This window comes from Pollicipes pollicipes, unplaced genomic scaffold, assembly GCF_011947565.3.
Source record: "Pollicipes pollicipes isolate AB1234 unplaced genomic scaffold, Ppol_2.1 Scaffold_4002;HRSCAF=4701_pilon_pilon_pilon, whole genome shotgun sequence".
NCBI classification, from domain to species: domain Eukaryota; kingdom Metazoa; phylum Arthropoda; class Thecostraca; order Pollicipedomorpha; family Pollicipedidae; genus Pollicipes; species Pollicipes pollicipes.
In genome coordinates this window covers 32493132-32507205 of record NW_023596420.1, presented here as the reverse complement: position 1 = coordinate 32507205, position 14074 = coordinate 32493132, and the positions used below count along the sequence as shown (strand labels likewise).

The following is a 14074-nucleotide window of genomic DNA, read 5'->3' as shown; positions in this document are numbered from 1 at the left end:
CATACCTGCTTCCAACACAAACGTTGCATCAGCTAATGCAGGTATCTGAGGTTACCTGAGCCAGCAGATGGTCGACGGCCAGGAGCAATGCTTGCGGTTCCGCTAACATAGCGGTCGATGCTGTGTAAGGCTACTGAAGGCACCAGGTCAGCGCACCAAAAGTGTAGATGTGAGTTTTCATGTCAGACAGGTCGGATCTCTTGCGTCGGATGCGAGACCCAGCTTCAGAATGCGCCGTTTGACCTCTTGCCTGTCCGGGGAGTGGGGATCAGGGCGTGGTTAGACTCCAAAAGCTGTGCTATGAGGGAAGGCCCGTATCCTGGCCAGTACCGGAGTGACAACATGGATATTAGTGTAACATTCTTAGGCTGGACTTAAAAGATGAGCGAGGAGTGGTGGAATCTGTTCTGGTTTCTGTTAGATTTCTGATAGATTCTGGCAACTTATTTGGTGAATGCCGGTGGTTCTCTGACGCAAGTTAACATTAGAGAAAAAAATTACAACCGACAAACGCCACCCTTTCCTGGAAACTCCCGAAGCTCCTTGAAGTCCTGGTGACAACCTGGCTGTCTTCGTTCTCCTTTTGTCTTCCCTGGATCGATTCAGCGCGTCAGACCGTGATTACTGTAAGCCCGTCTCGGTCTTTGGACGTATCTGGCAGCGCTCACATTTGGGGTCGCAGCTGGTGCCATCACTTGACGTCGGCTGGCCGCGAGAGATGGATGAAAACTATTCAGATGCCTGCGTTCGGTCTCGGGGAAAATATCTAATCTCCAGGGCCAAAGCCCTCACCCACAGAGCCTAGCTTTTAGAAGGTAGCGCTGCTTCACACAGGTAGCAGTGCTCGGTAGCAGTAGCTGGTAGCGTGGCTGAATGACGGTAGCAGTGCTGGGCAGCAGCGGCCGGCACTGGAGCAGTGCTGAACAGCAGCGGCCAGCACTGTAGCAGTGCTGAACAGCAGCGGCCGGCACTGTAGCAGTGCTGAACAGCAGCGGCTGGCACTGTAGCAGTGCTGAGCAGCAGCGGCCAGCACCGCCGCTTCGCTCGCGGCGCGCCGTCGGGCTTCGCGTGCCGCCGCTCGTTGGGGAGGTGAGGTGGCGGCTGCCCCCAGCTGATGTGAGTGGGCGCGGGTGGCGGACCCGACACACAGCGCACGGCGCTCTGCTCCTCTTCTCCGCATTGGGCCGGCCCAGAGCCCACCTCAAGAGTGTCCTCAACTGGTGCGGGGAGCTGGCTGAATTACGCTGGGTTGTCCGGGAGGCGCGCGCGAGTGACGCTGGCACTCCGCTGCGCGGACGACTGTCACTCCGGACTGACTCGCGGGCCACTCCTGCAGCTCGGCAAGCGCTTATTTTACTTGGGCACCTCCGGCAGACACCGAGTAAACCTAGCACTGTTCTCGGACGCGTGGATGATTCTGGCACTCCTGCCGAGGTTCCTGTCGCCCCTTAGGCCGGTGCGGGAGGCCCGGCACTCCCTGGAATGACGTAGACAAGTCTGGCACTCCCGCCGAGTCCCCTGTCACCCCCAGGCCCGTGCGGGAGGCCCGGCACTCCCTGAAGTCATGTCGGCAGGTCTGGCACTTCCTGGTGTCGTGACGGCTTCCGGCCGGCGGGCGGGGCGCCGCGGACTGTGCCAGCTTCCGGCGATAAGCGCCGACGGAATGCGGGTGTGTCGGCGCCTGGCTGCGACTGGGCTCCGTGAGTCGGCCCCGCGGAGGGCAGGAAGAGGTCGCACTGGACCGCCCTCCCCGTCTACGCTGCGGTGGGCGGCACACGGGGGAGGGCAGGAAGAGGTTGCACTGGACCGCCGTCCCCGTCTGCGCCCGGTCGCGGCGGGCGGCACGCGGGGGGAGGGCAGGAAGGAGTCGCATTGGACCGCCGTCCCTGGACTGGACGCCCGGCCGCGGTGGGCGGCCGGGTGTACAAGCTTTTTTTGTCTCCCCTACGGCATGTGGGGGGAGCCAAAACCAGATCCGGATCCAGACTCAGACACAGGCGCGGACACACACACACACACGCAGGCCTAGACCCAGATCCAGACCTGGACCCAGACCGCCGTCCCCGGACTGAACAGCGTGACTGGGGAACAGAAGGCGTGCTCGCACTGGCACCTCCGCCGTCGTCGGCGTGCCGGCGGCGTGTCCTCGCTGTGCCGCCGGCGCCACTCGATCACCATCGGGCGGACGGCTTGCCGCCTCGGCGGGCCGTCTGGCCCGGATTACACGCGGAGAGGCGCCGATCGACACCCAGTCGCCGCTGAAGACGGATGGGCCTGCGGCAGGCACTGCCGCGCCTCCCCCGGCGCGCTGCCAGGCCTCCCGCGCGCCCGTGCCGCGGCTGGTTAAGCGGATGCGGCGGCAGCTGCTCGGGACCGATGTCATGGGCGGGCGCGGGCGCCGGCTCAACACGCGGCAGGCGGCGGCCGCCTCAAAACCGCGCCCGTCCGTGTTTATCTTCAGGCGGGCGCCTGCCAAGATGGCCACCTGCGAAGTGCCCCCGTTCGGCTGGCTGGAGATGGCGCATGGTCTACACGTGCGGTCAGCGGTGCCTCGCTCTTCTGTGCCAGGCGCCTGCACGCGGGCCGCGCTCGACGTCGCTGTCACAACAGCCGCGTCACACACACGTCACACCGCGCTTAGCCGGTCGACCCGTCTGTCAGGTCGGCCTTAGCTTCGCACAGCTGAGCTCAGACTGCAGATCGATTTGCCGTCGGTGAAAGGAGTAAAACAGTCATGTGGACAATCGGCTGGCCGTACCGCATGCCAGACGCGTTGCTATTCCCGCCGCCCTCGCTCCTGACCGTGCTCCGGTGGGAGCGGTTGCAGGGCGGATCTGCGACTCGAATGGCGTCGCTAATGCAGCGAGAACCGAGCCGGAGCGGTGTTCGGTGCCGCCGCCGGCGCCGGCGCCGCGGTGGTGACGACAGTCGGCTGTTGACTCATCGCAGTGACCCGCCGGCGGCGGTCTCGTGTTGCGCGGCGAGCCCTCGCTTCCTGGCTCCCGCTGCCGCTCGCGGGAGCTCGCCTGGCGCCTCCCTGCGGAGCTTTTGAAACTGATGCGCTTCGAATCCTGTGCTCTACGTTTGATGCGTGCCGCGGCTGATGTTAGGTGCGCGTACTGAAACGTTTGCCGTTGTGTTTCCGATCCCTTTTCATTTCACAGTGGTGCATCATCGCTGGTACATTCTCTTTTATCGCAGTGGTGGTTGGAAAAGGATGTGTCTTTAAAATTCGGCCTGGATGAAGCATTCAGATAAGGTCTGTGACTAATGCAAGTATCAGTAATCCCTCAGAAATAATCGACTGCTGGAGTGAGCATTAACAAAAAAGACCAACACATGTGCCAACGTATTCGCTCACACGCATACCTGCCGTAGCCTATACACTCTTAAACACACACGCACGAGCATTTGTGAACACGCAACCATACCCACACTGCGCGCCCACTTGCGCTCGGTTCTGGCCCTCTCAGTGTGCAGACGGTGTTGTAAGCCCCCTATTGCTACTCCAGTCTCTAATGCAAAAGTTCTTCCGCAAGGCGTTCCGTTAACGGGCCAAGTTAGACGAACTTTGCCCCTCCCCCCCCCCCCCCCCCGTTCCTCCGGGACGGCTCTGTCGCCATGTCACGGACGAGATGTCGCCGTGCAGGAAAACCTCGTTTCAGCTTGCACGAGCGCCGTATCAAGCGTGGCGACCGACAGGAGCAGGCCACACCCATCAGCGGGTAATGGCCGATGCTGGAAACGTGTCCCATCTATCAGCGTGCTGGTCGCGAGCCGCCGGCTGTTGTGCCTTATCTAGGGCCGTCTTGGTATCGTGTGCTAACAGGACATGGCTCGCAGTAAAGACTATCGACTAAAAGCATTGATGTGGCGAAACTTACGCCGGTCGAATCCGGGTGTTATGTGACTGGCGGCCGCCGTGCGTCAGTCGCAAATTCCTGACCTCAGGCTGGCTTGGGTGTACTCAGACGCAACCCGCATTGCCCGCGGCGATTGCGCAACGCGCTACGTTACAGGGTGGCACACTGTCTTCGTAACGCACCTGTGCGGTGCCTGACGCAGCGACGATTGACAGTGCCCCGTTGTGACCGGCAGAGAACGCCACCGCCCGCATGTACAGCCTGTGCCAGCTGACAGTGACGACTGACAGTTATCTGTTGTGACCGGCAGAGAACGCCACCGCCTGCATGTACAGCCTGTGCCAGCTGACACAGTGACGACTGACAGTGATCTGTTGTGACCGGCAGAGAACGCCACCGCCTGCAAGTACAGCCTGTGCCAACTGATGCTGGGCACGCAGTGCGTCTGCACGGAGCTGGAGGACTGCCGCTCGCCGGACGTCTCCGGTGACCCTACCTCGTTCACCAGCCGCGAGGAGTGCGAGAAGGCCGCCAGCAGGAACCAGGCGGCGCCGGCCAGTGAGCCCACCCCAGGTCAGTGGTAGGGGCGGGTGAAACGGACCCTAGGTCAAACCCCGTAGAGCGAGTCCTAGGCGAGATCTGTGCCGCTGTCGATGACGGGCTAAAACTGGTTAGTTTCATGTTGAATGTCCCGGGCTTTGTCGTCGCCCCCTTAGGGTTAACGCGGGCACCGAGAAACTTCAGGAACCACGTGCTATATTTTCCCAGTAAAAATTTACATGAATGGTTTCTATGAAATTTTACAACGATCGAAAGAAGCGCTCTCGCTCATGCCGGGCTGTCAGACTTTCCAGCGGAAGGATCAGACCCCAGCGACAGCCTGTCCATGATTCGCTCGGCACTGAAACAGTCACGCAGAGTCTGTCTGGGTGCCCCAGGCTTAACGCCGGGGAAGAGGGTGTGGGGTCGGCATCGGGCCCACGTGACTGTTCCGTCATTAGATCGACATCACCCTGCACAGTGCAGTGTGCACATTGCAGTCAATGAACCCTCGCAGTGCAGGTCACATACTGGCCCGCTGTGCAGGTCACATACTGGCTCGCTGTGCTCTGATCAGTATTCACAATACGATCGCAGGAATGCCCACGATCCACAGGAGTCAAGCAAGTAATTATTTATACCGAGTCCCAGTGACCACATGAAAGCGAAAAGTTAGAACGTGTACCGTTTGGCCTTTGGGTCACGCTCCCATCCTCTTCAGGGTCAAGATACTTTAATTTAAGATATTTTTGCTCCACGTGTGACAGCACCGTACTTTTCTACTATCTGTACTGCTATCTCCGTGCATTCAGCACCTGCACTAGCTTTATAAAGTGTTAAGCCGCCGAAGTCCAAAATCCCCGGCGCAGTCACGTGTTGGCTTTATGGACGAATGCCGCCTGTTCGTTTGCCGTTGCTCCGAGTAAAAGTATGCCGAAGTGTATAGGGTGTATAGAGTTTTGCGTAGAACATATTTGTCTTTGCCACTGAAGGCCTTTAACCCTTTTCCCATAGAAACGCAAGTTTATTGTTGATGCTTTCAGCTGATGCTTGGGGTAAGTGGTAGGCGCCAATATGAGCAAGCTGCAGCCCAGTATGGAAGTGTACCGCCACATTTGATAAGTGACATGTAAGTGACGTAAATGCGTTCCTGATAAATCTACCAATCATTATTCACGATTTACCAGAGCACAGTTCCCTTGAAATGTGAAAATGCCGGCGGTTTGTCTTTTTTAGTATTGCAAATTTGTTATCCTTCTTATCCACTTATTCCCTCCTAAACCCACTGACTGCACTGTGAGACAATTGGTGTCCCTACACAAATGAGACAACTGGTGTCCTGTTATGGGTTCCATTGTTTGCAATCGTTGCACTCTGAGTAGATTGATGTAATACAATTGAAACGGGTCTATCTGTCTGACTCATTTTTAGGAACACCTAGTTCTCAACAGCCATTGGTGGCCTGCCAGTTCACTGTTGTGACCCTGGCCACTCTGTCTGGTAGCTCGGCACGCTGCACTGGTAAACAAGGTGGCCTGCACGCGATTAGTGTAGCGTCGGGTGCTGCATTGCACCGGAATACATTGGTACCAGATGTAGTGGAATCGTCGTCCAATTAGCCTGAGGTCTTCTTTTGTTTTTGTTCGCAACAAACGAAGGCTGTGAGTGCCTCTCTTTGTCAAGCAAATAGCCTCGAGTGTAGCTACAGTATGTCAGACTAATTGGATGCTGCACGCTGAAGCGAACGAAATTGGAACAGACAAAAATAGCGGGCTGTTTGGTCGCCTATGAAACACAATTTATCGCTTAAGTTTTAGCGTGCGACGTTCTTCCGAAAAAACAACATAGAGTAATATATAGGCTCTCTCTCTCTCTCTCTCTCTCTCTCTCTCTCTCTCTCTCTCTCTCTCTCTCCTCTCTCTCTTCCTCTCTCTCTCTCTCTCTCTCTCTCTCTCTCTCTCTCTCTCTCTCTCTCTCTCTCTCTCTTCTCTCTCTCTCCTTCTCTCTCTATCTCTCTCTCTCTCTCTCCTCTCTCTCTCTCTCTCTCTCTCTCTCTCTCTATCTCTCTCTCTCTCTCTCTCTCTCCTCTTCTCTCTCTCTATCTCTCTCTATCTTCTCTCTCTCTCTCTCTCTCTCTCTCTCTCTCTCTCTCTCTCTCTTCTCTCTCTCTCTCTCTCTTCTCTCTCTCTCTCTCTCTCTCTCTCTCTCTCTCTCTCTTCTCTATCCTCTCTCTCTTCTCTCTCTATCTCTCTCTCTCTCTCTCTCTCTTCTCTCTCTCTCTCTCTCTCTCTCTCTCTCTCTCTCTTCTCTATCCTCTCTCTCTCTCTCTCTCTCTCTCTCTCTCTCTCTCTCTCTCTCTCTCTCTCTCTCTCTCTCTCTCTCTCTCTCTCTCTCTCTCTCTCTCTCTCTCTCTCTCTCTCTCTCTCTCTCTCTCTCTCTCTCTCTCTCTATTTCGCGTGCTGGCACTCGCACTCACATTTTCCTTTCGCCGCTTTTTTCATCTGTTCATGCATTGTCCCCTTCGATGCTTACTCCACAAAAGATATAACCACACACAGTTCTCCGCTATTTACATGCATCGGAGGGCCGCCGTGCATTTCATTACTTATGTCTCTTTGCCTCTTACGGAATTAGCTCTCACACTTTGGTGAGTGGCAGTCTACTGTACATCACGAATATTCATCACGATCATCACGATCATGAGCATCCGCCTAAACAGAGAGACATTTCGCAGCTGCCGAGTGCGACTGCAGCGCCTCCTGACATCCCGGCACCGTCGGCGCCCCTTTCTCCGCCAATCACCTTGCGACCTACCGGCGGCCTCACCGCGCACTCCCGTTGTGCCCGCCTGCTTTCCCCTGTCCGTCAGGGCGGACGCCGCGCCGCCGCGACCGCCGCCGATGCGATCGCGGCCTACCGTCGCCGCCGCCGCCCCTCGTTATCCGCGCTATCGCGCCATCCGAGCGCTGTCGCTCGTACACTCGGGGTGCTATCACGTGTTATCACGCGGCGCTGGTCGGCCGTCGCTTTAGACTCGGACTCGGACTCGAACTCGAACTCGGGATTGGTCGTGGTCCCGGTCTCGGGCTCAGTCTCGGGATCGGGCTCGGACTCAGTCTCGGGCTCGGACTCGGGCTCGAACTCGGGATTGGTCGCGGTCTCCGTCTCGGTCTCGGGCTCAGTTTCGGTCTCGGGCTCGAGCTTGGGCTCGGGCTCGGGCTCGGGCTCGGGATCGGGCCCGGGCTCGGGCTCGGGCTCGGGCTCGGGCTCGGGTTCAGTCTCGGTCTCGGTCTTGGACTCGGGCTCGATCTCGGTCTCGGTCTCGGGCTCGGTCTCGGTCTCGGTTTCGGGCTCAGTCTCGGCCTTGGTCTCGTGCTCCGGGAGCTGCTCAGTTCAGTGTAGCAGTCTGTCGAGCGAGGGGCGTTCTCTAGCGGCCATCGTTTCAGCCCCGGTCTGCAGGGCTGGCACTGCGTGCCGGAAGGGCGTTGTTCTGACGGCAGATAACGGGCCTGGTGTGGATCGCGGCCTGGAACGACTAAGTGCGACGGCTGTGGTCCGGGATTTACGACATAGGTACTGAATCTCAATCGCGCGAGGTAGACCGTGCGTTGTTGCAACAGTGGAGATGGATCTTCTGTATTTGTTCAGGCAGGAAAGCAGGCTTATGATTGATCCCCTGTCAGCATGTATTTATATCTTCATCCCTGATGGGGACATGGGGAATACCTCCAGGAAAAAAGGTAGTAGGGTGCCGCAGACTTTCGTTCAACGACCTTTTAGAATGTCCATGTGTTCAAAAATCTAAGTAAACATGATAAGCAGACTGATCAACTTTTCTTTGCTATCACGGATCTTTCTGTGATACCACTTGCTAGTGACAATGCGGGCAGTTTCAGTGACCACGTCTCTTTGCCATCCTGTTTTGCTTTTTTGTCATCTTTGTACTGAACCACCAGATAAGATCATCGTCAGTGATTTTTCTCTCTTTGCAGCAACAGAGACCAAAATAGTAATTATTAGAGACGCTGACGTGCATCTGCGTCCCACATGAACAGGGAATCTCTGCCTCAGGTGAAGACTTGTCGACAACAGCTGCCTCTCAGTTCAGGGGCATTTTTGTCAAAAAAATGGGTTTTTGCGTTTTGAAATTGTCCCGTTATGTACCAAGCGATTTTCTCCGTTTGGTAATTCACTTGATTTCGTCTTTGGGAAGCAAAATTTATTTTTCTCACCTCGCACTACTTATCCCACCATGTCCACCTGTAGCAGCTGATATCTTTTCATGCTGCTTGCGTTCCGGAATACAAACCATTCAAACCTTATTATACACCATTTGTCACACAGCGAATGGATGTCTTACGCAGCCAGCAGCCTTCCTCTTCTCCCCTGCCGGAGGGTCTCAGTCATCATGTAGCCCGGTCGCAGAGAATGTGACCCTCCCAGTTCCGGGCGCCATGATCAGCCGGCGTCCTGCGAACGGTGATCTCACCCGTCACGTGATCATTGACGACCGTGTGACGCAGGCATTGTAGCGCCGAGCCGTCCGTGACGGTGGCAGCGAAGACAGCTGTGACGTCGGGAAGTCTGCGGGTTTGGGAGAGGGAATCACGTCTGCAGATCTCTCCTCCCCAGCTAAGCTCACGAAGTTCCACCCCGCGGGGTTGAAATCTCGCCGGCGATGCCTCAGCTGTGGTTGTTGGGTCTTTTCTTTCATGAACTTTACCTTCCTCTCCAGTTTTAGTGTCCACCAATCATTGCATCAGCCAGCGAAAATAAACGCGAGAATATCACGAGCATACTCTTGCTGCGCTTATGCACCCCAAAGCCCGACGTGTAGTGCATTATCCTACCTTCCTTGTCGAAGCATCTGCGCTTCGCTGTCTTATCGCATTGTTCTCTGTCGGCCTGACCTGGGTCAGTCTGGGTCAACGGTGGTCACGCGACGTCCCACCCCGCCCCGGAGTCCCTCCCCGCCGCGTGCCGACTCGGCTGCAACGGTCGAGTCGCCAACAGGAACGCCATCCCTCCGATGACGAGACCGCGTAGCGACCCGCAGATAGAGAGAGGTGTGAACAGCTGTTTGTTTGGCCGCTGCCCACTCGAGTGGGTGTGTTGGAATGCTGAGATGTTCGCCGCTGACGAATGGCATCATCCGGTGGATCGGGTACACGGCGCTGTTTCGGTCTGCAAGATGCCTGCTGTTGAGACGGCGGGCTTCCGGCCGGTTGGCGTCGATGAGCTATAGACAAGATGTTGCTCCGTGTCTCATTACTCGTGTAAATACGAGCCAATGTTAGCTATCAATGACTGAAACGTAAGATTTAGCGTCCGAGATACCACACACATGTCAATGCAGTTCCAAATGTAAAGGCGCGGAGTTGGCTCGAAATTCGTAAACAAAACTTCAGCCGTTTGATCCGCTTGTTGTCCCTGTTGCACGTGTTCAGCCGCACCAAAGCTCGGTCGGCCGTGGGTCACAGCTACAATCCGCTGAACTGGGAAGGATCCTCAGTCGGCGCCTGGCGGCGTCCCAGACATCTTCAGATAGCTCTGCACTGCAGCTGCCCTGCCCCTCCCCCCCCCCCCCCCCCCCACCGTGGAGGTTCTAACGAACGACCCTGGCTCAGGGCATCGCTGAGGGCCTGTCCCCCGCGGCACTGTTCACGTCTCTCAGGGGCGGCCCTTCTCAAGTGCTTCCCTCGCGCCGAGCCGATGGGCCATCATCAGCTGCAAGCGCCCTCGCAACTGCCCGCCCCCGGTGCGCGCCGCTGGGCTGAAGCGCGCCGCCGTCGCCGCCGGTGCGCCGTTTATGCCGACAGCACCCGGCTGATTCTGGCGTGAGATTGCCGAGTAACGCGCCGTAATTATGCAGCAGGCCCATGCAGACTCGTGCAGAGTTACGGCCAGGGGTGGCTCAGGCGGCGAAGTGTGGCGCAGCGCGCGACTGATTGGCACCCAGCTACCGCTGCGCCGGCTGGCGGCCCTGATAAATGGATTGATTAGTTGCGTAATTGGCTGCTGGCAATCGCGTATTAATGCACGGTCGGCTCACCTGCGGGGAAAGGATCTGGCGCTGAGGTGTCACAAATTGGCGAGGCGGGTTGCGTCGTCTTCGGAGGGCCAGGCAGACAGGATTTGTGCTGCGAAAGCACAAAGATAGCTCAATCCTGACCACAATTTGAGATGTCTGGACACGTGTGTTGGGGTCTGGGGTCACCATGTCACACATGTCTGGGGTCACCCTGGTGCTGGGGTCTTTGTTTACCAGTTAGCTTCAGGTTTGAGAGAAGCGTTGAGGAAATTAACCCACGGCAAGAGATTTGCACTTGTGTGATGCGTCGATCCCTAAGGCTACACTAAATGCAATGAATGGGGAAGTGTTTGTTACTGTAGCATACAATTTTGTTACCTCAGCATATTCCATCCAGCGTTAATGTGTTGTTTATTCATGAATAAACTTAATCAACGTCTTCAAGGTTCCGAAGAACGGGCCCTCGTGTTTGCGCCTTTTTGTTTTCCGACGGCAGTGTACTGACATGTGCTTTCATCATTGCGCGTACCCTGTCGCAGAAAAGTGTTCCCAAAAGGATCTTCCAGGCGATGCTTCGTAGGCCCTCTTCACGAGCTCCCTTGCATACACCGCTACACGCCGCGCCGCGGACTGTCGCGATCAGATCGCACACGCCGCAGCCCCACCAGCCTGGCAGCCCAGCGTTGTCCGGTCTGACCGGGACGGCCGGCGTGGGCGCGCCTTCGCCGCCGCCGCCGCCGCCAGGCTCTCCTCGCGGCCCGGCGCGCCACCGCGGCTGCCGGATGACGTGCCATTTTGGGACTGCCGAGCACCTCATCTGCATACGCTCCACTCCCGTCCAATCTCGGGGTCGCCGAAGTCCGTTGGAGTGGGCGCGGCCGTCTGTGGGCGCGGACGGGGGACGGGCGGGGGCTTCGACGTCCGATGCGGGGCCTGCTACACCCGCGGGCGAGGCGGGGTAGCTTCTGCGTCCGGGGAGGGGAGGGGGTGGTGCTGCGTGTCGCGGGCGGGCAGACGCACTCTGCTGCAGCGTACCGTGCAAAAGACACGACTGACACGGCTCGTGTTTTCGAGGCCTTGGTACGGCCGCCGCTCTAGTTGATATTGATTGTTGTCCAATGATTTGCAAGATGTCGCTGGCAGTTGACGCAATTGAGGCAGCACGACGCGGCGGTGTTTTCGCGTCGTTCTTCGGGGCTGTGGCGGACGCGTCCGTCACGGCAGGGGGCGTGCGTGGCTCGGTGCCCCAGTGGCCGGCGCACAACAGGATGTGCCGCATCTCCGCCTGTCGCCCAGGGCTGCCGAGTCTCCAAGGCCGGGTGATGCCTGAAAGTGAGCAGGCTTTCGCACCGGGCAGTTGGCCGCCAGAGGGAACAGGTCTTTTGGTTACGCCTCGTCTGGAGCCTACACTTCAAGCAAAATGGCTTGACGAATGCTGCTTGAAAATTTATTCCAGTTATGTCATCCTGGTCTTGCTCCGAAACCGTTAAGAGAGAGGATGTAGAGAAGGCTCCGCAACGTCATCGTGGAATACCACCGTTACACTGACTGAATGACTTCGCCTCCGTCTATCAAATATTCAGCCTGGAGACAGCACACCGACGTTGCGAAGCTACCCTACGCAAGCTGGACAGTGGCACGCTCGTCGGCACGGTCCAGCCTCTGTACCCGGCTGGACGGCTGGCTAGTGGCACGCTCACCGACACAGTCCAGCCTCTGCACCCGGCTGGACGGCTGGCTAGTGGCACGCTCGCCGACACAGTCCAGCCTCTGTAACCGGCTGGACGGCTGGCTGGTGGCACGCTCGCCGACACAGTCCAGCCTATTATCTATTCCATTTCCTGAAATATGTCCTGGTCCGAGCCCGTTGTATTGCATTTTTATAATATTTACTCAACAGTATTGCTGACATAACTGGGTTGGTTGTAATTGATTTTTGATCATTTAGTCACGCCTCCGACTGCCGTCGAGAAGGTTCCTCGGGCTTCGGCTCAGAGTTCGGCGTCGTTTTCTCAATCCAGTCGTCCCCTTATGCTGGAATCGAGGGTCGCCGCCTTGCGTCAGTAGTTTGGCACGAGCGCCGCTTCAGCGCCGCGCTGTTTGAACAGGCGGCGAGCAATAAATATGGGGCGGGTTCCGGTCCTCGCGGCTGTCCAAACACCGCGCCGACCACAACGGGCGGCCACCAAGCACGTGGCCAACCGTGTCCGCTCGGCGCGGCGTGCAAACGAGAGAGACGTGCACACGTGCGCACGTGCTGGCCGGGAGTGAGCTCCGCGGACATGGAGTGCAGCTCCGCCCGCCGCCCAGGCGGGGAGTGCAGACGGCGGGGAGTCAGGCATGCGGAGTTCATGTGCGGTGTGTGGTGGCGAGGTCTTACCTGTACGTTATATGCCGAGTCTGAAGCCACTAGACGGGACAGAGCAGCACCTCGAGGTCGAGGTCACCATAGCGTTGAATGCTTGTCACAGAGCGGTCTGCCAGTCATGGGCAGGCCTCCATGAGATACATGAAAAGACATATGTACCAGTGCGGTTTGATACGCAAATTTTCAGACACGTACCGGTCGCACCTCCAAAACGTGTTAGTCCGCTGGTAAGTCACACTTTCCTTGAGCACACTGCTCGTTTTACAACGCGGACTTGAATGCACGGGATTGATGGGACGCAACACATGTGCAGCCCCGTGAAGGAGGCCCGTCAAACGCCGAACATGGTGTGCAGCAAGGCTTATCGCGCCTCACAGGCGCCTGCCGGACTTGCAGAGCAAACAACCGGGCGGTGCCCCTGCAGTAAGCGCCTGCTGCTGGCGCGTTCGTTGCCCTTCTGTTCCCTGGTTTATGTAAGGACGCTCCAGAGCAGGACTGTATTTTCCGGTGCACCGCTGCCACACCCACATCTCATGCATCGCGCAAGCATGTGCTTGCGATTTACTCGTTATGCACGACACGTTCTGAAGCCATCTGCATCTCACGTTCCTCCTCCCGCTGCGGCAGTGGGATGGAAAAACCTACCACGGTGTAGTGATTCGAATCTTCCGCATGAATTTAGATACAACGCCCGATCGCATCTAATACCGAACAAGCGACACTCCTCTACGTTCAGTAGCTGGCCTGGCTGATGTTTGGGTGAGTTGGACGGATGACGACTTAAAATAGCCGCCACGCTGTTTCCTGGTGTCCATTATTATGCTCGGCTTGCCACTTAAAACTAGATTTAGCGTTACTCTGTCCGTTTTTTGTGCTTTGGCCGAGTGATTGATATTCACCTTTATCGATGTCGTGTTGAAGTGGAACAAATGGCTAACGGATGAGCCAATCAATCATCAGCTTTATGATTATCTTCACCACGCATAACTTATCATCACACGCAGCCAGCTTACCTCTGCCAGCTTTAGGATAAACTGGAGAAAAATAGCAGACCGTAACGCTTAATGGTGGAGTCCAAGGCCCCTGATTGGAAATAAAGCCATCACGTAAGGCTTATGATGGATGGTGGGCTCTGGCTATCATCAGCGTGCAGCCGGACGGTTTGGGCGTGCGTGAGTCACGGTCCGCCCAATCACGGGCTCGAACGTGATCTGGAGCAGCCGCAGTGCCCTCGTTCTGAGGCGGAACGCAGTCCCAATTGGATGTTCTTGT

General features: G+C 57.1%; 1 protein-coding gene across 2 annotated transcripts in view; it reads left to right on the top strand.

Moving 5' to 3' along the window:
* The window catches only part of LOC119093084 (cysteine-rich motor neuron 1 protein), a 69266-nt gene that overhangs the window by 28250 nt on the left and 26942 nt on the right, over positions 1-14074 (top strand). For both annotated transcript variants that reach the window (XM_037215971.1, XM_037215970.1), the window contains exon 2: positions 4251-4436. In XM_037215971.1, the coding sequence (XP_037071866.1) occupies positions 4251-4436 (186 nt within the window). The remainder of the gene's footprint in view (positions 1-4250; positions 4437-14074) is intronic.